Below are 24,845 nucleotides of genomic sequence, written 5' to 3'. Positions count from 1 at the left end.
CCAACCATAATTTTAGTGGCCCGCAGCCATGCAAAACCAAAGTCTTTTTTATCCAATTGAAGTAGATTATTCAGTTATGTGCGATCAATAAAAAAACCCAATCATCATTTTGAAACGGGCCGGAGAAGTACTCCTGGATATTTGGTACAAGGTACCAAGGTCGTTCAAAGCCAACCATTGGTCAAACGACATTGCATTTCTATAGGTAACTTATAGTTTGTATTAAACCCAAACTTAACCTACCTATAAATATACTCAGTTTACAATCTACCTTATTTAGGTCACTTCGCTCTCTTTAATTAAAGAGGGGACCTGTGAACTGCCGTTCACTGAGAGTTTGTATACTCTCGGTAGATAACTTCCTCTAGCGCAAGGTGCTGTGTGACCCCGTCACACCTGGTAGCACTCGTAGTCAATCCACGCCACCGCGGGTAGACTACAGTACCTGAACCTCTTCGAAGTTCGTTGCCATGGATAGGAACGACTTCTCCCATATGAACGACACTCAGTTCGAGTCGGTTCGGAAGATGGCAGGCATCTTCGGGATGGAGGCCCTGCAGAGCCTGGTGGTATCAACACCGGCTGAGCAGCTCGAGCGCGTCAATGCATTCGACGCGTACGAGCAGGGCCTCATCGCGCATGTGCGGGAGAACCTGCAGGCTCCGGCGGCGGAAGCAAATCCGCCTCAACCGAAGCCGATACGGCTGAAGGTAAAGCCGTATGAAGGGAAGGAAGGCGAGAGCCTTCACTTCTGGGTCCGGGAAGTAGAGCTCGCGATGGACGCGGCTCTGATCTCGACCGAGCAACTGCGTGTTGCTTTTGCACTCTCCAACCTTAGCGGCCGTGCTAAGAGTTGGGTGTACACACGGGAAGCAACATCACCTGGATGTTTCACATCCTGGGCTCAGCTGTGCGAACAGCTCCGAGCCGCGTTCTTCCCGGTGAACTACGAGTACCGCCAGCATTCGCGCTTCCTCGCGTGTAAACAAGGAAGGCGCGAGCTGCACGAGTATGTGCAAGAGATACGGGAGCTCACGGCGTCCCTAGTGGGAAACCCACTCAACGAACACATCAAGATGACTGTGTTCATGGACGGCCTTCGAGTGGGCCCCGCACGCACTCAGCTGTTCCGGGTGCAGTCAAGCACCCTTGAAGAGGCGATTCAAGTGGCTCTTGAAGAAGAGTACAGCCATTGCCAGGCGCGTACGCCGGCCTCAGCGTGGCCTGGGAGTTCCCTGTCGCCCCCCGGTCGAACAAGCCCCAACGGACCAGTTCCCATGGAACTCGGGTCCGCCGAACAGCGTGAAATCCGCTGCTTCGGCTGATGAAAGTTGGGCCACTTCAAGCGCGACTGTCCCGCGGAAAGACTCCGCAGACGGTCCTTCCTCAAGCCCGTCCTCAAGGTTCGCTGGCAGAAGCCAGGATCTTGGGGACAGGGGAACGCCGGGAACCAGTAGGGGCGGGACGCCCTACTGGGGAAGAACTAAGTCTTCGTGATGGGTGCGCAGGTGGCGCGTACCACGGGGACTTAGCCCCTGAGAGTCTTCGCACTCTCGAATCGGCGAAGAGCAGCGGCGGGCTGCTCGTAGTACACGGATGTGTACGGGGATACGATCATCTCTTTAGAATCTTGATTGACTCTGGGGCGTCGAAGAATTTCGCACGCCGCCAGATGGTTGCTCGTAACAGCAACAAGTTGTCCGATGCTTTGAGAGAAAGCAAGGGCAACGGGACGGTGTCAGTGCGACTGGCCGACGGGAAGGTCGTCACTGTCCCCAACGTCCAAGTGGATCTGGCCGTCAAGTTTGAAGCCTTTGACAGCCTCGAACAGTTCACTGTTCTCGATATGGATCCATATGATATGATCCTGGGCATGCCCTGGCTTGAGAGGCACGAGTCCTGGATCGACTGGCGAGGCAAGGCAATCGGTGCCAGCCGCCCTGCGCAGCCCAACAGAGCATTGGTGAGTCATGTTCCCACCTCTGTCAGGACCCGGGGCGCCCGCAAGGGCTGCCAGGGTACCAAAGCATCCGGCAGATGTTTGGGAGTCGTCGACGTATATGACGACTCCGAGGATGCTTTGATGGTGGCAGTGCCCAGAAGAGGCGCTGGCCAAGTGGGTAACTTAGGTCCACAGGCGGGTAACTGAGTTACGCAGACAGCTGCAGCTGTCATGAACACTGAGAACAGCGTGTTCAGAGTGGGTAACAGAGTTCCACTCACGGTCGCCCAGACCATAACTGAAGAGGAAGGCGGTGAACACGCTTCCTGTGTGGGTAACACAGTGCCACACGCGGTCGCCCAGACCTTAACTGAAGAGGAAGGCGTTGAACACGCTTCCTGTGTGGGTACAACAATACCACACGAGGCCACGAGTGCCTCGGATGTCGTAGCAACGACATCCCTAGACGTGGGCAGCAAAGCTCCCCGTCACAGACGCCGTCGACAAAGATGCCGCCGCCGCCTCAAGTCGGATCCGAACTTCGTTCCGATCGACGTCGCCTCAAGCGACTCGGAGTCCAGGGCCCGGGCTCCTCCGACAAGGCCGGTGGAAGAGTGTTATCACTTCTTCGATGGCGAGACCGGTTTACCCGTCAAGGCATCTGGTGTCCACTTGGAACCGTTGCCAGAGGTTGCAGAGATACTGCACCTCGAGGAAATGACGGCTGAGTCTTTCCTGACCAACCTCAAGGCTGGAGAGATTGCCGAGATGGTGCCCATGAGACCTGAGACCACTCAGGAGGAGTTGAACGCCTCCTCTGTCTTGGACGAGAACGTCCTGGAAGACATGAACAAGCAGCGTCAGGCGCGCTTGGGCTCTGAGATTCTCAAGAGCCCCAAGGATCCGGTGTATCCTTTGGTGACGGAGTATGCGGACGCGGTGAACAAACACCCACCGACCCAACTCCCACACGATCGAGGCGTACGGCACGAGATTGATCTCGTGCCTGGCACAAAGTATTGTGTCACGAGGCAATGGCCTCTCCCGCGCGAGCAGTGCGAGGTCATTGATGCCTTCTTCGCCGCGAAAGCGAAGGCAGGCATGGTGCGGGAGTCGAAATCCCCGCACTCGACGCCGACTTTCTGCGTTCGTAAGCCGAACGGAAAGTGGCGTCTGGTTCACGCTTATAACAAGCTGAACAACGCAACGGTGCCGGCTCAAACACCGATCCCACGAAAGGATGTGTTGTTGAACAACATGGCCGGGAGCGTACTGTACAGTGCGCTGGATTTGGTAGACGGATACTTCCAAATCCTGATGCGAGAGAGTGACATCCAGCTCACCGCGGTAAGCACTCCAAGCGGCATGCTTTGGGAGTGGCTCGTCATGCCGCAGGGCTTGTCTAACGCCCGGCGACGCTCAATCTCCTGGTGACGCAATTGTTCCGCCCTTTGCGTACCTTCGTACAGACGTACTTCGACGACATTTTCGTCCATAGCCATGCCGAGGGAGGCAAGACGGCCATGGAGGTGCATCTAGGACACATCCGTCGAGTGTTGGACGTAATGCGAGCGATCAAGCTCTACGCCAACATCGACAAGTGCGTTTACGCGTCACCAGAGATCAAAGTTCTCGGTTGCTTCGTAAGCAACGTGGGCGTTCGGGCTGACCCAGACAAGGTCAAGGCCATAGCAGCATGGCCGACGCCCCGATCCCAGAGGGATCTTCGAAAGTGGTTGGGCTTGGCCAACTACCTTCACAAGTACAGCGCGGGGTACGCGGGCTTCGCTAAGCCCTTGTCGAGCCTCCTTCAGAAGGACGTCGACTGGCGCTGGGAACAAGAGCACCAGGATGCTTTTGACAGCATCAAGGCCAGTCTCCAAGAGGCCCCTGTCCTGGCTCTGCCGGACGAGACGAAGCTGTTTAGCGTCGTCTGCGATGCCTCCGATTACGCCATCGGATGTGCATTGCTGCAGGACGACACGGCTGGACAGGAACGAGTCATCTCGTTCCAGTCCCGGCAGCTCAAATCCGCCGAGCGGAACAACCCTGTCCATGACAAGGAGCTCCTGGCAATGAAGTATGCCCTTGTGAAGTTCCGTGTTCACCTTCTGGGCTCTAGGCCCTTTGTGATCTACACAGACCACGCGTCCTTGAGGACGGCGACTAACTCGCCTCACCTCTCCCAAAGGATGGCGAGGTGGCTGTCCTTCTTCGCGGAATACAACTTCCGCGTCGAATACAAGCCGGGCAAGCTCAACGTGCTTGCGGACGCCCTCTCTCGGCGTCCCGACTATGAGTTGGCCCACATCACGCGGGTGGCAACGGATCTATATGATCGGATACGCATGACGTATCGGGACGATGAGGCTGTCGCGCCTATCGTCAAGTTCCTTAAGGCCGGAACAAGCGCGAAGTCCGACTGGCTCTCGTCGCGACAGCGCTCACGGCTCCACCGATATGAGTTGAAGTAGGGTCTCCTCTATTATCGGGTGGAGCCCAGTGATCCTCCACGGGTGGTCGTACCCAACGACGAGGATCTGAAGTTCGACATCCTCGCGGAGGCGCATGACGCGCCCTCCAGCGGCCACTTGGGCCGCGAGAAGACCTTTCTGTCGGTCTCTCAGTCCTTCTGGTGGACCCACATGTACAAGTGGGTCGCCCGGTACGTCAAGACATGTGAAACATGTCAGCGGGTCAAACCCGCAGGGCACTCGTCGGCTTCACTACAGAGCCTGCCCGTACCGGCTGATTGTTGGAAGTCGATGAGTCTTGACTTCATCTTTGGGCTTCCCGCCGACGGACACGGCAACACCGGAATTTTGGTGTTCGTGTGTCGGCTGAGCAAGATGGTACATCTTGCTCCAGTTCCCGTCACTGTAACGGGCGAACAAACCGCAAGGTTGTTCGTCGATGGCGTGTTCCGCTATCACGGTCTCCCGGAGACGATTGTCTCGGACCGAGACCCGCGGTTCACTGCTGCGTTTTGGAAAACGCTGTTCCCTTTACTGGGAACTCGTCTGCAGATGTCCACTGCGGACCATCCGCAGACCGACGGCCAAACAGAGCGCGTCAATCGAGTGCTCGAGGACACTCTGCGCAGTGTGTGCGCGGCAGCACCACGTACGTGGTCGACGCAGCTCCCAGTTGTTGAGTTTGCGCTCAACAACGCGGTGCACGCGTCCACGGGGTTCACGCCGTTCTACTTGAACGGCTTCCGCCACCCCAGAGTGCCTCTCACTCTTCGTGGAGACACTGACTCCTCTATTCTAAGTGGGGGAGAGGCTCGGAAAGCTCTTTCCTCCCAGGTCTCTGATGTGAGGCCAGTTTCGCTGCGGAAATAGGTGGAATCCTTTATGGATACCAAGCTGAACATTGTCAGCAGGGTCCGCGATGCCATGGCAGCGGCCTAAGATAAACAAAAGGAGTACTCGGACAAACAAGGAAGAGGAAACTTAAGTATATTTGAGATTGGTGACTTAGTGTTGCTAGACACGAGGAACCTACCTCTAGACACTGTTAGCTCTGTCGGCAGCAACAAACTGAAGCACCGCTTCATCGGACCTTTTGCAGTCCTGGCCAGACATGGTGCGTCGTACACCATCGACCTTCCAAAGTCAATGACGACGCACCCGACAATCTATGTCGGACGTCTTTAGCGGTACGTTGACCCGCAGGGGGTTGCTGACTCGCAGACCCCCCTTGACCCAGCTCCTCGAAGCGAGGGCCGGTCACAGACGTCGACGAGGGCGTCGGAGCAGGCACCCGAGCCTCGGTCGGGACGGCAAGGCTGCGGTCAAGACCGTACGCCGGAGGGGCTCCATACGAACGGACCCCGGCGCCATACGCCGAGTACGCTGAGTACGCCGGGTACGCACCATACGCGTACGTCTGGGAGTGTGCCGCAGGCGGCTCCGGACGTGGCAACAAAGCCTCGATCCGTCGGATCATGCGAAAGGCCTCGTCCAGATCGGTCGAAGAGGACCGGCAATCCACCCGCAGGTGCAGGCTCGCGACCTCTCGCTCCAGTAGGTCCAGGCGGCCCGCAAGACGAGCGAGCTCGCCCTGATTCCCGGCCTGGGCGGCAGCATCACCGCCAGTCCCAAGGTCAAGTGCAATCTCAAGCACGAGGACACAGTGACGGAGGTGGTCAACCTCAGGTCCCTGCGTCGGACCCGCAGTCGGAGCACTCGGACGAGAGTGGCTTTCGGGAGGCGCCGAGTACTCGTACTCGTACGAGGGCACCTCCGCTCCTGCTTGACCGGAATGGAGAGGTCCACTTCCACGTGGAGCGGATCCTCCAGGAGCAGCGACGTCGCGGTAAGCGACAGCTCCTCGTGAAGTGGAGGGGTTATGCCCACTCCGAGAACTCGTGGGAGCCGATTGAACGGCTCCTGATTGACTGCCCGAAGACTGTCGCAATCTGGGAACAGAAGCGGCGGCAGCTTCATAAGTAGTCCGGGGCTTCTTGCCCGAACGGGGTACGGTCGATGAATACATACCGTACCCGCGCTCATCGTGAGCGCTAGAAGCCGCGCGCTCTCAGTGATGTCCCTTGGCAGCATACGCTTGCTGACCAAGTGGGCAAACCTCACACGAAGATCACGCTGGTCCAGGATGTGGGACAGCTGCTGATCTTCATGGAGTTCCCGTAACTCCGTGGGTGAGTACTTGAGAGACTCCACCCAAGCCCAGAACATGTCCTCACAAGAACTCCAGGTGGGACAGTTCTCGGGCATAACCCAGGGGTATCCCCAAAGAGGATAGAGACCACCCCGGTTCTCGGGCTTCTTACGACAAGTCGTGAAGTCCTTAAGGGGAATGCGGTGTGGCGCGAGAAGCACATACCGAGCAGCCTCCAAGTTGTCGACGAACAACTGTTCTTTCTGAACAAGGGCGTGTTCATAGATGCCCCTAGAAGTGTGGCCGCCCACAAGGCCATGAGGAGCGACGAGAACCTCCAAAAAGAGGTCAGCCCCAGAGCTCTCCTCGGGAGGCCAATACCCTCTTGAGTTGATGGCAGCTCCCTGGCTGACGGGTGCCGCCACCGAACCCCCACGCACACGCTGGGCAGCTTGGAACTCCTCCTGCTGCTGGTCGAGGTCATTCGAGACCTCCCGGGGCTCAACGATAGCACCCTCCTCTTCCTCTTCTTCCTCCTTCTCCTCCTCTTCATCCGAGGAGTCGAAGATACTCCGATAGGAGCGACGAGTCTCCTTCTCCTCGCGGAGTGGAGACTTAGAGGCAGTACGCTTCTTTGAGGGCTTGGCGCCTTCGGCTTTAGAGGCCTTAGCACGCGCAAGACCCTCGGCAAGCGAGAGACGTTTGCGAGGATTCCCTTCCTCATCGCCACCGGCTTTGGGAGCACCCTTAGCCTTGACGGCCGGACTCTCAGAGCGCACAGAGGTCCTGGGACTGTGATCACCTTGATCACTAGCGAGCGACTGCACGCTGTCATCTTTGTGCTCACCGGGCATTGGGCTGTGCCCTCCCACAGAGCCCGCAGGAGCATCGTAAGTGCTCTCGGACTCAGCATCGTCCTCACTGCCCGAGTTGAACTCACGTTCCACGAACCGAGGGTTCGGACGATTGTCTGAAGATGAGGGCGACGGACTGCAGCGCTTGCTTGCTCGCTTGTCCACAGCCGCGTCACCCGAAGAACCGATCGCCTCGGAGGCCACCTGAGTAGCCTCCTTGAGTGCCGAGCCTTTGCCGCGAGGCTTATTGCTCTTGGCTTGCGCCTTACCGGCAGCAGCCTTGGAGCGTGTCTTAGCACCGCTCTTTGCATTGCCACGAGGCGTGGTAACGGTCGAATTGGAGACCTAGACGAAAAGCGCACAGGTTGCTGCTCGAGGCTCTAGCTGTGAAGTGAGCCTCCGCCGCGCTCGCGCGGCCAAGTCGATGGTTTTCGACTTTGAGAATGAGAGTTTGTGACGAACACCTCTTCATTCTGATTGGTCGGTAAACCGAACCTAAGTGGGGGAGGATGTAACGGTGTACGTAGCCCTAAGTATACCCTGGTTACATGAAGTGTGACACTTCACACTTCAGGAGTATGACACGTCATACTCCGAGATATTTGGTACAAGGTACCAAGGTCGTTCAAAGCCAACCATTGGTTAAATGACATTGCATTTCTATAGGTAACTAACAGTTTGTATTAAACCCAAACTTAACCTACCTATAAATATACTCAGTTTACAATCTACCTTATTTAGGTCACTTCGCTCTCTATAATTAAAGAGGGGACCTGTGAACTGCCGTTCACTGAGAGTTTGTATACTCTCGGAAGATAACTTCCTCTAGCGCAAGGTGCTGTGTGACCCCGTCACACAAAGCCACACAAAGAGAACAAAATACCGAATATTTTAAAAATTTCATCGTTTGTAGACATTATTGAGGCCATCCAAGTGTGTGGACGTGGTTGCACAATCGTCGAATGTCGTGCGAATGTCATAGGAATACGATGAAGTCTGCGTGTTGCCAGATTGTACACATGACGTAGCATTTTTTCGCAAGTGAGTCCGTGGGTCCGATGTGGAAGTAAGGAAATCAACGTGAGTCCGTGAGTCCGATGTGGAAGTAATGAGATCAACGGAGGCCCTAATGACATTCTGATGTACAGCTTCATGTACCAGAAAGTGTTGAACATCGTAAAGAAACCCGGTTGATACATGAACGGAATGAATTACGCAACTTTTGCAGTTTGCTAACGTCTCTCCTAAACATGCAGTGGCTTCAGTAGATATCTCATCCTGTAGTACCGAGGGAGTGCCTTCAATGGCGACTTCGGGAGAACGACGTCACGCACAATGCTCTCAAAAAACGGGAGAACAAGAGGTCCGCAATTGTGTCCATCTGTCTGTTTCAGCCACACTTCTTGTTTCCAATCCATTTTGGCTACTATCTCTGGAAAGATTTTCTTGACAATGTCTTCACACGTTTCAAGTTGCTTTGGCTTCTGTTGGGGGTCAAATACTGTGATCCGGTTTGGTGTGGACTTGAAGTCAAAGACTGCACCGCACCAGTGGTTTCTGTTGATATGAATTGGCAGCAACACATGCGTGTTGTGCTCTTGGAATGGATCGGAGCTGCTGATGACCTTCTCCTGCGTTTCAGGGTCATCCGTACCGGTAACGCCTGGCGAAATAATACCAACGTGTGCATGCTCTTCTTGGATCGTCGTCATTACGTGCATCATGCAGTCGTCGTTCAGCCATAGGTCTTCTCTTAGCAGCAGAACGAATTCATTCGAGACCATTCCGAACGGTGTCAAGCGTGAGATTGGTAAGACAATCTGCTGCATCGCTGTGGTAGCCTTGGTCTTATCTAGCTCAACATACTCATTGAGACCTTCTGGAATATCCAGTCTGTTTAGCGACGTAGCTTCCATCCACTCAATTGTATCAGACACTGCCTCCAAAGACTTCATCGTGTGCTGGTACTCCACCATTACTTGCACTTGGTCCTCACTGATGACCCCGATCTTAGCGAGACGAACACCTACGGGTGACTTCGGATCTGGTAGTGCCTCTCTGTACGTTTCCAAAACTTTTCTGCATTTATGCGTGAATTGCTCGGTGAACACGAACTTGACGCTGCTCAGGGCCTCACTGGGGGCTACCATCTTCGCTATTACTTGTTTCCTGGGGCCCAGCGTCTTTACCGATAATTTGGAGAGGAACTCGTACGCGGATTCGTAACTGTATGTCGACTTCAACACTGTGGCCACATTGCTTAGCGTGATAACCGGCGTCAACGTCCCTTGCACGAGCTGTTTGGCTTCCTTCAGAGAGTTCACCAATCGTTGCTTCTTCACTTGTTGTTTCTGGTTCTTTCGTATCTTGGGCCGACCGCGGCTTTTGGTGCCTTTCGAGACGAAGAATGAGCATTCCTCACTTGAACTGGAACTAGGATGTCCGCCATCTGAAAGCGCTCTCTTTGCTGGAGGTGCTACTTGTTTTGTCTCGTCATAGCTCGAATGTGATAGCCTTACAATACGCCGCTCGTCCCGCATCTCAGATTGATCGGGGAAACCTTGCGCATCACTCGTCACTTCGTCGGAGTGACTGGCCCCTCCAGAGTGACTGTTGCTATCCGTCACCTCTATCGTGTGACCCGTGTGACTTGAATAAGGTGACACATCACGTAAGTGACTTGGTGATTGAGCCACCATAGGCCCACCGCGACCCAAAGCATCGTCAGGTTCCTCAAGGTCGCCCTAACGCTGTATCTCATCCTCGTTGTTGGAGATAGTGGCGTCGGCGATTGCAGTTGGAGGCTCACTGGTGTCATCGGAATTTGCTGCTCCACCATCATGTATCTCAGCGAAAGAGGATTCAGTTGAGAGAGTCGATCTGGCCATACAGAAACGAAAGGTGCCTCTCCATCCGTTGCAATGGACTCAAAGCGCTTAAAACTTTCCAGCATCTGGATAAACACGGGAGTTCCATTCCGGCTCATGATATCTGCAATTCGCGTCGCTACAGCGTGTGATGTTCGGAACTTGTTAGTCCCGTTGAGCACTTTGTGGCGTACCGCTGTCAAAGCGGAATTTCGCACCCGAAATGATCCACTCGTTGCTTCTCCGTCTTCTGCCTCCTCATCTTCTTCAACGGGAATGTTCAGCGGGGATGACAGACTCCAACGAGGGTGGATGTGCTTGACTGGAATGGGACTTTTTCCACAAAGTAAACGCCAGTATATAGCATGACGACAGGGAAGCAGCTCTGTCCTCATGAAAATACACGAACAGTGATACGTCTGTCAAGTCAGAATAACCATTCAATAAGTATTGACACCATTCAGCCATTATGGACAAAACAATTCACGCATCCTAGTATCAAGACTGTACTTTCGACTCGTGTCAGCTGCTGACACCATCTCAATCATGTAAGATTGTCGCTCGCGCGTTGTATACGTAGTCTTGCGATCATTAGCAACGCGATACTGTTTTTCCACCAGTTCGTAGGCGTGCTGACTAACCTCTTTTGATAGCTTCGTCAACTCAGCATCAGCTCCAGCGTAACGCATGTGTCCAACGTCTGTCATTTTCTTTGCATACTCCATCTCCGCAATAGTCTGCAAGAACTGCAGAGTATCCACGCACTCATCGAGCGCCATCGTAGACTTCAGCACGTCCTTCAAGTGGCCCCATGCCGCCTCCAACCTAAGTCGTTATATAAGTCAACAGTTAGCAATTAGAACTTGAGACAGCACAAAAACGCCTCAGTACCTGTTGTTTGTCGTTATTTCCCAAATGAGGGACGTCTACACGACCAAATCCACTCCACATGTGTCTGCAATTGTGCCAATTCTCGTGGAAGTACTTCAGAAATGGGTGTGCTGAGTCCTCTGGAATATCTTCTTCGAGTGTAATTTGCTTTCCGTCAATCACGTAGTACAGATGTCTACGACTCGTTTCGTACTCAAGCTCCGTCTTGGCGTCCACCATCATGTGAACGGCGTCCTCAACCTTATCCCGATCTTCAATATTATACTCCCTCTTTGCCATTTCTCCCCGAAGATACTTCACCACATGAAAGACACAGAGCAGAATTCTTGCTGCAGGAAAAGCCTCCTACAGAAGCGCAATTTCTCCAAAGTCTTTGTCCACGATAATCACTCGAACTTGGTCCCAGGTTGAGCTAAATGATTTGAACGATTTCACTGCATCCCCCAAACAATCAGCACTTTCGATCTCCATGAGTGCATGCTGCACGTATTGCCCCTGTACACAAGCAACCACAAAGAGGTACACAATTGTAGCAATGGCACACAACTACAGTAGAGTCACATAGAGGCACACAAATGTAGCGGGACACACGGGCACAGTAGAGTCACACAAACCAGCACAGAGGTACAATTAGAGTCACACAATCGACGCAGTCACCAAGAGAGTACTTACATGGCCGAAGACATCGTGAATTATGAAACTGAAGAGCTTGTATCGAGCATCGTTGGTGTTGTGAGCGGCGTCCACCATCAACACCTGTGGGAACGCCTCAAAGAATCTTCGCATCCGGTGGGTTTGAAAAGGGATCGTCTGCGCTAGCTTCTCGTCATCCACATAAATGGTCGCCGTATTACCCTTTCGAGAGCAGAAACCGCGCAAACCAGACTCCAGTCTTGCCTCGACGGTTGTAGCTCCACGCCGCGCCTCTTTCAGCTTCGCCACAATATTGTGCACATCACGCAGGGTAACATGCTTGCCTATTAGCCAGGCATTAGAACCAAAACAAGCATAATAACAAGGATACAATCATGTAGCGTACCAGTTTTCTTCCTCAGAAACTGCAGAATCAACTTTTTCTTCGCCCCGGCAACTTGAAGCTCGTCCACGAAGTCAGTCACGTCTTCGTCTGCAACGCGTCGATTTGAGGGGTGATTTCCATAAGATCCTGAGCTTAGTGAGTGGTTGTGCGCTGTCTCCTGGTGCGTAACCTTCACTTGAAAACCCTGAGCAGCATCCCAAATTACGACGCCCGTCATCTGCGCTTGACATCCGGTAGACTTCACGAAGTAGTTATGCCTCTTGCCCTTCGAACGACTGGGCCTTGACCAACTACGCGTGCACACCAACTTTCGGTAGTACTTGTCGAAAGCGTCTGGTATAATGGTCTGCGGGGTGTCCTTACCACGGTCTCGGAGATCCGCGTTCCTCGCCGTGGCGCTTGTAGAGGTCCTCTTCTTGAATATCTGGTGGGTTTTGTGCTGATATGCGTCAAAATACTCGAAAAACGCACCCCAACTCCCGAACGTCTCCTCATCCATACGTGGGGCTCGGGCGACAACGGCGGCAGATGTGGGGACGTGGACCTCCGGGTATTTAGCTTCAGTGGTCTCGGCGTCGGGCTCGGATGCCGACGCGACGCTCGCCATGCTGCTTGTCCTGCTTTATGCGCCTCTTTTGAAATGAAAGGCCCAGAATAAGTTGGGAGGGGTGAAAGGGGGGGGTGTTTTTCTACTTTTGATGCTGACTGATTTGTCGGGATTTTATCCGTCAGGAATTTTTTTTCTTACCGACAATTATTGTGTGACTTTATCCAGCTCCTCTTAATATTTGTAAAGGGATACACATATTTTCCGTGCCCCTCGGTCCGATGTGGAGTTTAGATGACCAACCTAACCCTTGACGGATTGATTGGCCAAGACTGACAAATTATTTGAATATGATTGGTTATCCAAAACAAATAAATATATTATTGGCCATTAATACTGATAAAAAACCTTAGGGAGGTCCGATAAGTGATGATATTCATCCATAGGCGATTTGTTTAGCTACCTCTCTGGTTCAGCTCCTCCGTGACGGCCAGCGAAGGAGTTAAAAATCTGTTCCAATGTCGTCTGGGACAGGCTGTACTCCTTAATACCTAGCCGGCCTTTCGCGGCTTCCACGACCTCAAACATGCGCGACAGTACGGTGACGATCTGCTTATCGCTGGCCTCACCTTTCGGTGCAGTCACTTTGTACCTACAGAAATCGGCCTGGCGCTCGATGAGAGCGACGTTCGTAAACTGAGTATGAAGGAATGTATCCAAACGCTGCACGCTATCCTCCAACAACCACCAATTGCAAAAGGAAGCAACATTGACAGCACAATTTCCGCGGTTTAACTGTGTTGAGAAACTTGCAACCGCAAGGTCTGCAAACGTTGCATTACCAAGTGCAGAGCAAACCCCGACAATTTGTGGAGCGGTGATCGGAACGTCATCTCCTTGAGTAGAAGGAATCTGAAGGTGGTCGCAAACTAGCTGCACCAAGTCAGAGAAGGCGTGTCGGGGAGGCAACTCCAGCTTGCATTCTAGCAAGAACCCGTCTCCAAATCGATTTTTCAGATGTGGAAATGCTGCCAAAAGCATCGTAGACCCCCCGTCCACCATAATGCCAGCCTTGCTACACAGAGCTTCGCATTCCTCCATGGAGTGTGTCGTTAACATTACAGTGGACTTTCGAGATTTTACCGAGGCCTCCAAGATGACGTTCCAGAGTAATCGACGTGAGAACGGATCAACCCCAGTCGACGGCTCATCCAGCACAAGAACACTTGGCTCGCCTATCATCGCGATCGCTAGCGATAACTTGCGTTTGTTACCGCCACTCAAACTACCTGCAAGTTTATCAGCGAATCTCTGAATCTGAAGCTTGTTGAGTAAGCGATCCACTTCCTTCTTAAGTCTGTAGGTGGTATCGAAGCCTTTAAACCGACCAAAAAGCTCAAGATGTTCACGAACAGTTAGTAGATCAATCAACGCGTCAAACTGGGGACAGTAACCAATTGAGTCACGAGCTTTGCTGCGTTCCTTGCAGATATCAAAGCCGTTTATCGTCGCAGTACCCGACGTTGGTAACAAGTCGCCTGTCAAAACTTTCATCGTTGTCGTTTTCCCGGCGCCATTGACACCTAAGAAGCCGTAACATTCTCCTTGTTGCAGTCCAAACGAGAGTCTCTTAACAGCCCGCTTTCCGTTCGGATACACCTTCTCAAGCTCGACGATCTGGACAACCTCAGAGTTGGTAGCAAACGAGTTAAAGCTCTCCTGTACACGTCGAGCCTCTGCAGCCACATCTGAATCAATGTCCTCTCGGTCAACCACCTTGTCTCCAGTGGATTTCTGTTGGATGTGAAGCTTGGAGCTGGTGCAAGGTACACGCGTGTACATGCGGCGTGCATTGTTGATTTTATCCACAGCCTGAGCAATACGCCAGCGAACAGTTCCAGCTTGAACGACATCAATCATCACGGTGAGTAAGAGGAAGACCGGACACTCGATCAATAAGTACCAGATGTCTGTACCAGCCACGTCAGCATCAAACGCACTACGTGGTGAGCTAGTAAGGCCGAACAGTGCTAGCAAATCTGCCAACAACACGTTGAGAAACCCGTTTCCAAAGGCAAATAGAGGCGAGCAACGCCAGATGTAAACCAAAACTTTATTTGCTGGTCGGGTCGAGTCCAGAGAGTTCATCGTGAAGCTTAGGAGCAGCAGTAGGAGACCCAGGAAGAAGTTGATCATAACTGTATATAGTAAGCACTCACTTGGCTTCTCCATAACATGAGACAGCAAGTATGTCCACGGAGCAATGGCAGTTCCAAATAACACAAAGAGTGTAACCATGGCGGCTGGCACGTCTTGAGTGCACGAGTCACAAGTGTCACCGCTACTTAATGACTTAGTAACGCCGTAAGATCGAAGAAGCACAAGCGTTGCTGCCATCGGAACGAGATATAGAGCCACGTCGAAGATGAAATTCGACAGCCAGTAGGCTGAAAATGACATTCCGGAGAGTAGTTGTTGGTACTTGGCGTTCTGTTCCAAGTGCTTCTCCTTGACAATATAGGGCATCATCGAAGCAGGAATAAAAGTGAAGGCGATCACGACGAAGATCACAGCTGGGAAGCTCAAATATGAGCTGAAGATTGAGCGTGTCTTGAAAGAAAGAGGAAGTGGATGTGACGATACGCGTATTGTCACGTTGGATGCCGATCCTCCTGACGCCTTGGACAGCAAAAACCGGTGGATAGCACTGTCAATCATATGCTTGTACGTCGGTGCGGCATGAGTTGACGAACCATTTGCCACAACGTTGTAGCTCAACGTCTTGGTAGATTCGGAAGCGTACAGCAGGTAGCCACCAAACTGCCCATCAATTCCCGTCTGTGTTGGTAACGCGGTCGTATTGGCCCCGGGGGCATATCCGTAGCCCTTTGCAAAGATTAACTCGGCCAGTTTAAGGTTGTAGCCGGTTGAATCATTTGATTTAATGGCTGGTGAATCATACGTGACCCCGAAAACTGTAGGCGTAGATATCGCGCCGTATACAGTTGTGTCAATTTCAAGTTCGTATGTAGCTCCTTCCGAAAAGTATTTTTGTTCAACCAGCTCAGAACACCACGTAGTACTCCCGTCACCCCACGGACCAAGATTTCCAGGACAGCCGAACGGGATTGGGGTATTCTGAGCAAGTGAATACTGCACAGTTGGGGATAGCTCTAACTTCGGGTCGTTTAGTAAGACTACGGAGAATTTCAATGCTGATAACCCGATAAAGATAGCAACAATCGGAAGAATGGTGCTGAAAAATAACATGTTGAAGTCGCGCTTGCCACATTGCACTCGCTTGCGAAGCAAAGCCTTCATCTGGTTCATAAATGAGCCGATCCCTCCCTGGGAACGCTGCGATTCGGTTCTATCGTCCTCGGTTCCATCTTTCACGACCATCGCTGCCTCATGGGGTTGTACCGTGATCGACAGTTTGCCGTCCATTTTCGTATCTACTCGACCTTCACGATTTTCTTCAGCTAGAACCTCTGCAGTTCCCTTTTCAGCCACTTTTAAAAAGATTTCTTCAAGAGTAGTGACCGATATAGCAAAAGAAATAATACCAAGCTCTCTCTGATGTGACTCCAGTTCGCGGAATAACACCGGGAAGCCACCAGATGCTTCAAATGGCAGTTGAAAGGTTAACTCCGTTCCAATATCCGACGCGGTAATTACCTGAGGCACATGTTGTTGAACTAACGCTGCGATCGACTGTGAGGACACGTCATTGTCACTCTGTCGCGCAAAGCTGAGTCGATAACCCACTCCAAATCTCTTCTTTAAAAACATCGAAGACCCAACGCATTGCAGTTTTCCCTCGGCCATAATAGCGATCCTATCTCCAAGAATATCAGCTTCGTCCATGAAATGGGTTGTCAAGATCACCACCCGTCCTGTACGATTGCGTTGTATAAGCTCCCACGTACTTCGACGACTGTACGGATCCATCCCTGCTGTCGGTTCGTCGAGGAAAACAACGGTACTATCACCAAGAAATGCTATTGCGAGCGACAGTTTGCGCTGCATTCCGCCCGACAGTGCGCGTGACCATACATAAGTCTTCTCCGCTAGACCCACTTCGTTAATCTTCTTGGTGATTTCTGCTGCGAGTTCACTTGCATTCGTTATGCCCTTCAGACATCCATAAAACGTAAGATGCTCCTTCACCGTTAGATCCGGGTAAAGTACGCTGTGTTGAGGGCAATAGCCAAGAGAGCGGCGGATTTTACGCATATCCGTCACGACAGAATGACCACGCACCCACGCATTGCCACTGGATGGTCGTGTCATACCGGTAAGCATCGACATTACCGTCGTTTTCCCTGCTCCATTGTGCCCCAACAAACAGGTGATCTGGCCCTCGTACAGCTTCAAATTGAGTCCATGCACTGCGATTTTCGTACCACCAGGAACTGAAAACTCCTTTCGTAAACCGGTGATGACCACTGCGCGTCCAATATTTTCTTGCGCCTCCAATTCTTGAGGAACAGCTTCCACAGTGTCGTGATTCGTAGCAGGTACGTCTCCTATCTCTACAGCAGACACTAGTTTCGAGGCTTGCCGACACCAGTACCCTTTCGTCAAGAAGAAATACCATTTCTCCGCCACTCCAAACTCCTGTGGCACTACTTTCTCGAAATATTTACCCAATAGAATGTACAGCACCGTGTCTAGAATCTGCATCCCGACTGCATTTCCAAATCGGAAATTGTTAATATCTTCGCTGGCGTTATCGTGGTTCACTCCCACCCCAAAGGATTCAAACTTCGCAATGACACCAATGCCTTGTGACAATGAGATCGGTGGAAGTAGTGCTGCGCATGTTCGACTGGCTTCGCTCGTGTTGTCACTGAAGCTGTAGGATATGAAAAACATGATGAAAAACAGACCCATACCCGCCAATGACCCCGCACGTGCCCTTGAAAAGAGACTACTGATCATGAAGCCGTAGCTGAAACTGCTAGTAGCAAAGGTGAAGAAGAAAACGAACAGCAGCGCTGTATCTGAATTGGGAAACAACAGACCATGTGCTCCAAACGTTTGCAGCATTGCTCCAAGTAGGAGGATGGGAAGGTACGCAAGCACCCAACCAGCAAACAATTCCGTCTCCTTTGCTCCTAGAATCCGCATAAGTTCTCGAGACCTCGTTTCTTTCTCCATTAGAAACGACACGATGACACGTGACACGAGATACAGATACGAGAGCACGAAGCCTATGGGAAAGACCACAGCGATCTTGTCAAAAAATGGAGCGTACCGAAAGGCTTGGGTGGGAGTTCCGTAGACCCCTGCGCCATGGTACGATTGGGGTGCTATTCGCAAGGGTACTAGCAGTCTTTCCACACTCAGTGGAGGAATTGTATCCACAGAGACATTCGAGAGAGTCATCGACGCCATACTGGTGATCGAATCCTTGACTGAGTTCAGTAATTTGAAGGCCGTGCCAAGGATCATGTCTTTTTCGAGTTGCTGTAGCAGCCGACGGTCATTCTCTGCACTTGAAGTCGTCACAGCCTGGTCAACTTGACATGTTCCATTCGTGGTCTTGGACTGCGTATCCCATATTGGCATGCAGTTGAGAAAGCGAGTCACTAGTGTCTGCAGCGTCATAAAACCTCGAGTTGCATACTTCATAGTGTTATCTGCGGGGGCAAACTTTGAGATGGTGTTGGGTCTCGGCTTCTTGGTCTTTGGTACTGCAGACACACTTCCAGTCGAATTAAATCGTAGCGAATAGGCAATCGAATAGCCTTCCAAGTCACCAAAAGTAGAAATGTCGTCTGGAAACTCCTCAAAAGCAATAGCTCCGTAGATTTTTGGGTGTTGAACGTCGGTGCCGTATTCCTTACTGGTCACGTACGTCTCCAACGCTGATTCATTGTCGAAAAACACGTGCGAGTCAGTGAAGCTTGAAATTGTCAAGAGCGAAATACCTCTCACGGGTGGCGCAAGAGCGATGCGTGGATACCACGTTTCTAATACAGCAGCGAAATACTCTCGTGTGTACGGTGTATCCGGGGTGATTGCAATCTTGTATGGCACAACTTTGCCCTTACAAGCATTGGGAACATGATACGTGGTGCGCTCAGCTCCAGTGTAGCCAAACAGCAGAAACTTGAGAGCGCAATCCATGAGCGCTTCTTCTCCCAGTTCGGCGAGGTTGTCGCCTTCCATGAGAGCTTGAAGCGATAAACTCAGCAGTAATCCAGGCATCGTCGTTTCGGTGTAGTAAAACCTCGGAATCTGTAAGCTGGTACTGAGAGTTTCTAGTAACGAGGTAGCAGAGAATGTTCCATCCGACGAGTTGCTGCCACTAGCACTATTGGAGTCCTCTGGGACGACAATTCCTGCACTGTTCAGGCCTTCGTTCAAAGCGGACTCCATGTCTGTCGTAGCGTAGAGGTTCCAAGTGGATCCATAGGCAGGAGCTGACTTGTTAACGTCGCTGGAAGCCCATCCCGCAGGGACAATCAGGTCCGGTTCGAATCTCTTCAATGCAACGAATAATAAGATGCATAACAACGGATTGAGAATCTCACTCCACGTCGCGAACGGATGCCGTCGCTTGGCCGTCCAGTTCTTGACCACAAGAGCTCGTAATACTGGCAGTGTACGACGTTCACTCTGGAACCTCATCCGTCTTGGGCGAATGGCAACACGAGAGCTCAGATGCACGAGCACAATGACTCGGTAAACTACAATACAGCAATGGGGAAGCAGAAAAATTGTGAAACGGAAAAACGGACGCTTTACTTAGTGCCAGCTAGCGGGCCCTGTTGTTTTCAACACGCTGCCATGTTTGCTCACTTGTCTGCTACCTCTTTTGCCTCACGCTTAGCTTTAGCTGCTGCAATCTGCAGAGAATTACGTACATAAAGACAATCAGTCAGTACTGCAAGAGAACTCGCTAGCCTTTTTTTCTCTTTTGTTTAACCTTGGCTGCCATTGCCTCTTTCCGGCTGCCAAACTTGCGATTCTTGCCGTGAATACGACTCGCCTGACCGCTTGCGGTGGTGGCCGCGATAGCCTGCTCTGCCGTCTCCTCACAGGCCTGCTTGAGTTTCAGCGCTACCCGCTTGTGCTGGATGTCGGCCATGGTCGTGTGATGTCTGAGAATGACAGAAATTGGTGACAAAAATCACAATAGAAAGAGCAAATATATGAAATCACAAAGAAAATCTACACGAAAATGATTGCGATAACCATTTCTTTGGCCGCGGCATATCAATTGTAAGAAGGACAATCGTCATGGCGCCGCTCTCTCGAGGCAGCATTTCCTCTGCTAAGAAGACCGCGTCGGCTGCAGAAGGTACGTGGCGTAATTGCAAGCTGTCTGCACATTGGCTACCGTGTTAACTGTTGTATTCTAAACTGTATCTGCGGCTGTGTCAGCAGCTCCGATCTGGAAATCCTACTTGGCCATCCGTTCGTCGGCGCCTAGCGACGATCCCAATGTCATTAATGCGTCAGATCGTATGAGAAAATTCAGTGGAAATGTTAAACTCCGTGGCCGGAAGAGAGCGAAGCCTTCTGGTAAAGCGCACGGGCCAGGATCAGGTATCTGGATGGCCTTGGCGACTCCCTTCACGTCGACTCGTGGAGAGGACGGCAGAGCCGTGCCGACAAGCATTCGCCGCTACTGGGACCAACTCAGTGTCAGTGAGCGACAGCAGATATTGTTCTTGGACGAAGCAGATCTCGTGAAACAACTGTACAAGCTCAACCTGAGTTTGCTGTGTGTTGGGCTCATGCAGCGTCACCTCAGGGCATCAAATCGAGCAGCTACAGACACAACTGCTGCCAGCAAGAAAGTGGCCGCTGTGTCAACTTCGACAATAGCTTTAAATACTGCAAATACCAGTGCAAAACCAGCGCAAGAGCAAGCAGCAACGCAGTCACCAATGCGTGCAGCATCAGGCACCTCTTTGGAGGATACATACGTGCTTCTTGAAGCGATGGAGTTCATGGATATTGGCACTGGTTTGTACCATCTATACCTGCTATACCGTTTGTTAAACCCACACTTATTGTGTTATATGGCAGGTTTCTTGACTGTGAAAACGGAGCTTGCAGAGGACACCGACCGATTGTTCACGCTGGTTGGAGACGTTTTAGCAGGGTTCTTGACGTCGACCCACGTGCTGACGAAGAGTAGCTTCAACAAACTCTTTGTGACGGAAAGTGAGACTATCAACACTTGGGCAGACTACCAGCGCCTCATAGCGATGCTTGTGGAGCAGGTACGGTTTGTTCAATTCGTACGTGTACGGTCGAGTATTCATGTTATTGTTGTATTCTTTGACTTAGCTTATTCTCCGAAGCTACGTCATTCATCTGGAGAAACAGGCGGCACAGCAAATGGAACAACTGCTGCTGGAAGTGTCATTGGAAGATATAGCAGGGCATTGCACGTCAACAGGGAACTCAACAAAAAAGAAAAGAAAGAAGAAAAAGTCGACAGCTCACACGAGCACAGCGATGCAGCAGACCAAAACTCTCGAAGCCACCAGCGATGAGCCAATGACACCTAATTGTGATGTCACGCACTTGGAAGGGAGAAAGACACCACTACATGTAGCTCCATATAGCGATGCAATGACGGGGGAGCTGACACCTGAGAACAAGTCAATCGACTCAATCGACCTAGAAAGTACCTGTCAGTCGAATTCATCGACAGCTCAAACCGATGAAGGCACGGTGGAGGAGAACGAGGCTTTTCCTGCTGATTTGGGTGTCTCTTTGAAAACATCGTCGACCCTAAATCCTAATGCCTTGGCTTTCCAGCCCCAAGTGCACGTAGTGCCAGTCAAAGGCACGGGGGTTCGAAATCCATTCGCAGGAAAGCGAGCATTAGATGAATGCATTGTCAGAGTGCCGTGGGAAGATGTTGAAAGCGATGCAGATAGCGCCTTCGACATTGGCAGCGTGGATGGAGATATGTTTAATAGAGAAGCTGGGGATCGAGGCGCCCAGCAGTGGGGGCGGAGAAAGCAACGAAGACGTCATCAGGATGCAGAACTGGAGTGGCAGCTGCAACAAGTTTATGCGTCGACGTCCTCGCTCTTAGGCTGGGACTTTTCACGACAGTGTGAGCTGCCAGACCCATGCGCCAATCTCCCTTGGAGTGATGCAACCCTGTGGAGAACGGCACCGAAAGAAGTCGTGCGGTATTTCTCGCCTGGAAGTGGCGATGCGTATGCGAGGTTCAATGCGCCTCACTTCTTACCATCTGGATCAAGTCCTTCACCGTCGCGATACTACTTCAACCCGGGACAGCCGATGCCGTTCAGCCCTCCATTGCTGGCTTCGGGAACAGAGACTATGCCACCTCACCTCCATGGAAGCTTTGGCTTTCAATCGGCAGAAATTCCCATGGTATTGTCACCCGACTTCTCCAATGCACAGTATCAGTGGGGCAGCAGTGAGGATGAAGTGGACATCTAGGGTTACCTGTGAATCTGTGACGTGTGAACAGTACTAAGTAGTTGTTGATCAAAATGCTGTTTATTTTTAATTTTTTTCAGAATCCCATATTTTAAGGTTTTTTACAAAGCTGCGTAAAACAAGCTTTTTTTTTTTAAATCAAAGTGAAATTTAAATCAATTTTTAAGAGCCATGCATAACAAATTTTTTAATTAAGGGAAACTTCCAATTCGAGGCCGGTAGATCTATTCGAGGCCGGTGTGGTATTAGCCAATGCATTCGGTGTATTACGATTTCCAGCATGCCATTTGTAGATAAACAACTAAGTACAAAACTCACAGAAATTTATACAGATTTGGCGCGAAATGCTGGCGGGAGAGCGATCACTGCCAGAAAGCAGCGCTACTGTAAGCAGCTTTCGTTTCCAAACCAGCTCGATGACACCTACCTACACGGTGGACTTTAAACAAGCAACAATCGCTCAAGTTCAAGCCGGCAGTACAGTGGTTGACGTCGCCGCTGTAACTGGCGTTCATGAGAGAACTATTCGAAAGTGGCTACATGCACTAGCGGAGGGCAAGTCACTGAAAGCCGGACGGCCTGGGCCCAAAACGTTCTTACCGAAAGCAGCGGAAGACCATCTATACGACTGGGTGGTAGGACGACAGCTCATTGGCCACCCAGTCGAGCGCGCCGTGATCATACGAAAGGCGCAGGAAGTGGGCCTGCTGGGCTGTGGCGAACGTGTGGGCCACGGTTGGTACAAGGGCTTTAAAAAGCGCTATCCAGCGCTGACCGTGCGATCCGCCCAGTCGCTTGCTACAAAGCGTAACTTTGTTGTTCATGGTGACCTAACTACGCTTTTCAACACCCTGGCAAAGCTTATCATTGAGCTGAAACTGGACAGCTCGAGGGTCTTTAATATGGACGAAACAGCTTTTCAGAAGCAACTCAAGAGCAAGAAAGTAGTCGCTGTTCGTGGATCGAGTAACGTTTGGAGTACAGAGCCTACAGCTAATTTTCACCTCACAATTGTTGCGTGTGGAAGTGCTGCTGGCTTTGTAATACCACCGGCTTTTGTTTTGCCTGGAAAGACCGTTTCACCTGGATTGCTGGAAAATTGCGAGGCAAAAGGCGCTGTGGTCACGACTTCAGCCTCGGGCTTTATCAATACCAACCTTTTTGAGCGATGGTTGAAGTTCTTTGCAAGCGCAGTGCCTGATTCCATTGCACGTCCACTTGTGCTGATTTTGGATGGATGCGGATCTCACTACTCGGAAGAGGTGCTTGCTGCAGCAGAGTGTCTGAACGTAATGCTGGTTTTCCTGCCCCCGAACGCCACGCACCTTCTGCAGCCATTAGACGTAGCCGTATTCGCTACACTGAAGAGCAAGATACAAACTCTGCTTGGGGAGCTCGTGGAGGAAGACGAGAACGGATACTACAACATTAGCAAAGACGATGCGATTCAAGTGGCTAGCATGGCCTGGCGAGGGGCTCGGATCGATCGAAATGTTAAGGCAGGGTTCAAAGCTTGTGGACTGTTTCCCTTGTCTTTAGTTAAAATGGGCGCCCGTTTGAGCAATTTCACACGAAATGGGGCACCTCGCCACGTCCTGCTTGCCACATGGCTGCATATGAAGGCGCTTGTCGAAGACGAAATTCTCACAATGCCAACTCCACCGAGCAAAGCCCGCGGTCAGAAGCGCAAGCGCGTTTCCGTCGGCGGACGTCTCTTGACACATGAGGTCTTACAGGAAATTGAAGCGTTCACCGCCAGATCGGGAGCTAAAGGTCGCAAACACGCGAGCACGAGTAGTTCAAGGGCTAAGCCTTGCAAGAAGACGACCTCGATGTCGCCAAGCGTTGACACTGGTAGTGATATTGTAGGTTCTACAGTAGTTTAGACAGAGCAACTGTCGGTACGACCTCATAAGTATGTGGAACCTAAAGATTGCCGTACCCAATTGGTTAAATATGTGCGTCTGTCAATCCGGCAGCGTTACCCCCACCCTGCCGGGCAGTTTTACATCACACAGGAGGTCTTGGCTTCAGCAAAAGGTAAGAGTCGCTAGCCATGACGCATGAGCAGCCGTACGAGGTTCTCCGGGTGGCAGCGGAGCTCTGGGGACTCGAGCAGAGCCGGCGCCCCGCTCGACATTTCGAGCGCTGTCTGTGTCTGCGTGCTTCTGGAAATGCAGTCCTTTCCAAAATAGCATCACCTCTCAAACCTAGTAGCCTATGATAATGCCTTAAGTACGACCGAAAGTCACCGCTCTAGTAGACCTAGCCCTGATGCTGGTGTACCAATGAACATACTCAAGACAAGTCTAATACCGGCCTTTAATTGAACCTCCGCCACAATTCCAGTGGTTTCTTTAAGTAACAATACAACGACCAGCACTGTCATATTATGTGCCAATCACCACCTTAAAAAAAGAGTTGTTCGTGGAGTGGTTTGGGTTTCGCCAAATTCAGGGTGTGACGGCCAGATAAATGTGTAGCACTGCCCGAATTTTTGTCAGATTGCGCTTGGTTCCGGGTTTTACTACGAGTTGCGCTGATTTTACACTAAAATTGCGTTTGTTATGAGACTTCGGCGCTTGATAAAGTGTCCGCTGCGGACTTCGATCAGGTGATTTGCCTTCACTACGCT

The 24,845-nt window shown here is 51.6% G+C and overlaps 2 protein-coding genes across 2 annotated transcripts; one reads left to right on the top strand and one right to left on the bottom strand.

Annotated features, from left to right (window-relative positions):
* Positions 1-5,497: 5,497 nt before the first annotated feature.
* On the bottom strand, positions 5,498-19,862 carry PITG_00218 (ATP-binding Cassette (ABC) Superfamily; the record flags this gene model as incomplete). The annotated part of the gene is made up of 15 exons (XM_002908796.1): positions 5,498-6,355; positions 6,445-7,698; positions 8,152-8,173; positions 8,707-10,068; positions 10,505-10,551; positions 10,928-11,111; positions 11,371-11,522; positions 11,850-12,154; positions 12,217-12,833; positions 13,227-13,429; positions 13,907-14,733; positions 14,983-16,254; positions 16,693-19,211; positions 19,574-19,620; positions 19,701-19,862. 15 exons carry the CDS (start codon positions 19,860-19,862, stop codon positions 5,498-5,500), a joined length of 9,831 nt encoding a protein of 3,276 aa, XP_002908842.1.
* A 469-nt stretch (positions 19,863-20,331) lies between these two features.
* On the top strand, positions 20,332-22,210 carry PITG_00217 (uncharacterized protein; the record flags this gene model as incomplete). Its single annotated transcript, XM_002908795.1, has 5 exons — positions 20,332-20,586; positions 20,698-20,746; positions 20,810-21,006; positions 21,074-21,145; positions 21,392-22,210. 5 exons carry the CDS (start codon positions 20,332-20,334, stop codon positions 22,208-22,210), a joined length of 1,392 nt encoding a protein of 463 aa, XP_002908841.1.
* Positions 22,211-24,845: the final 2,635 nt, after the last annotated feature.

The sequence above is a fragment of the Phytophthora infestans genome, genomic scaffold (assembly GCF_000142945.1).
Source record: "Phytophthora infestans T30-4 supercont1.1 genomic scaffold, whole genome shotgun sequence".
NCBI classification, from domain to species: domain Eukaryota; phylum Oomycota; class Peronosporomycetes; order Peronosporales; family Peronosporaceae; genus Phytophthora; species Phytophthora infestans.
Note: the sequence above shows the minus strand (reverse complement) of the source record. Positions and strands in the feature narration are given on the sequence as shown.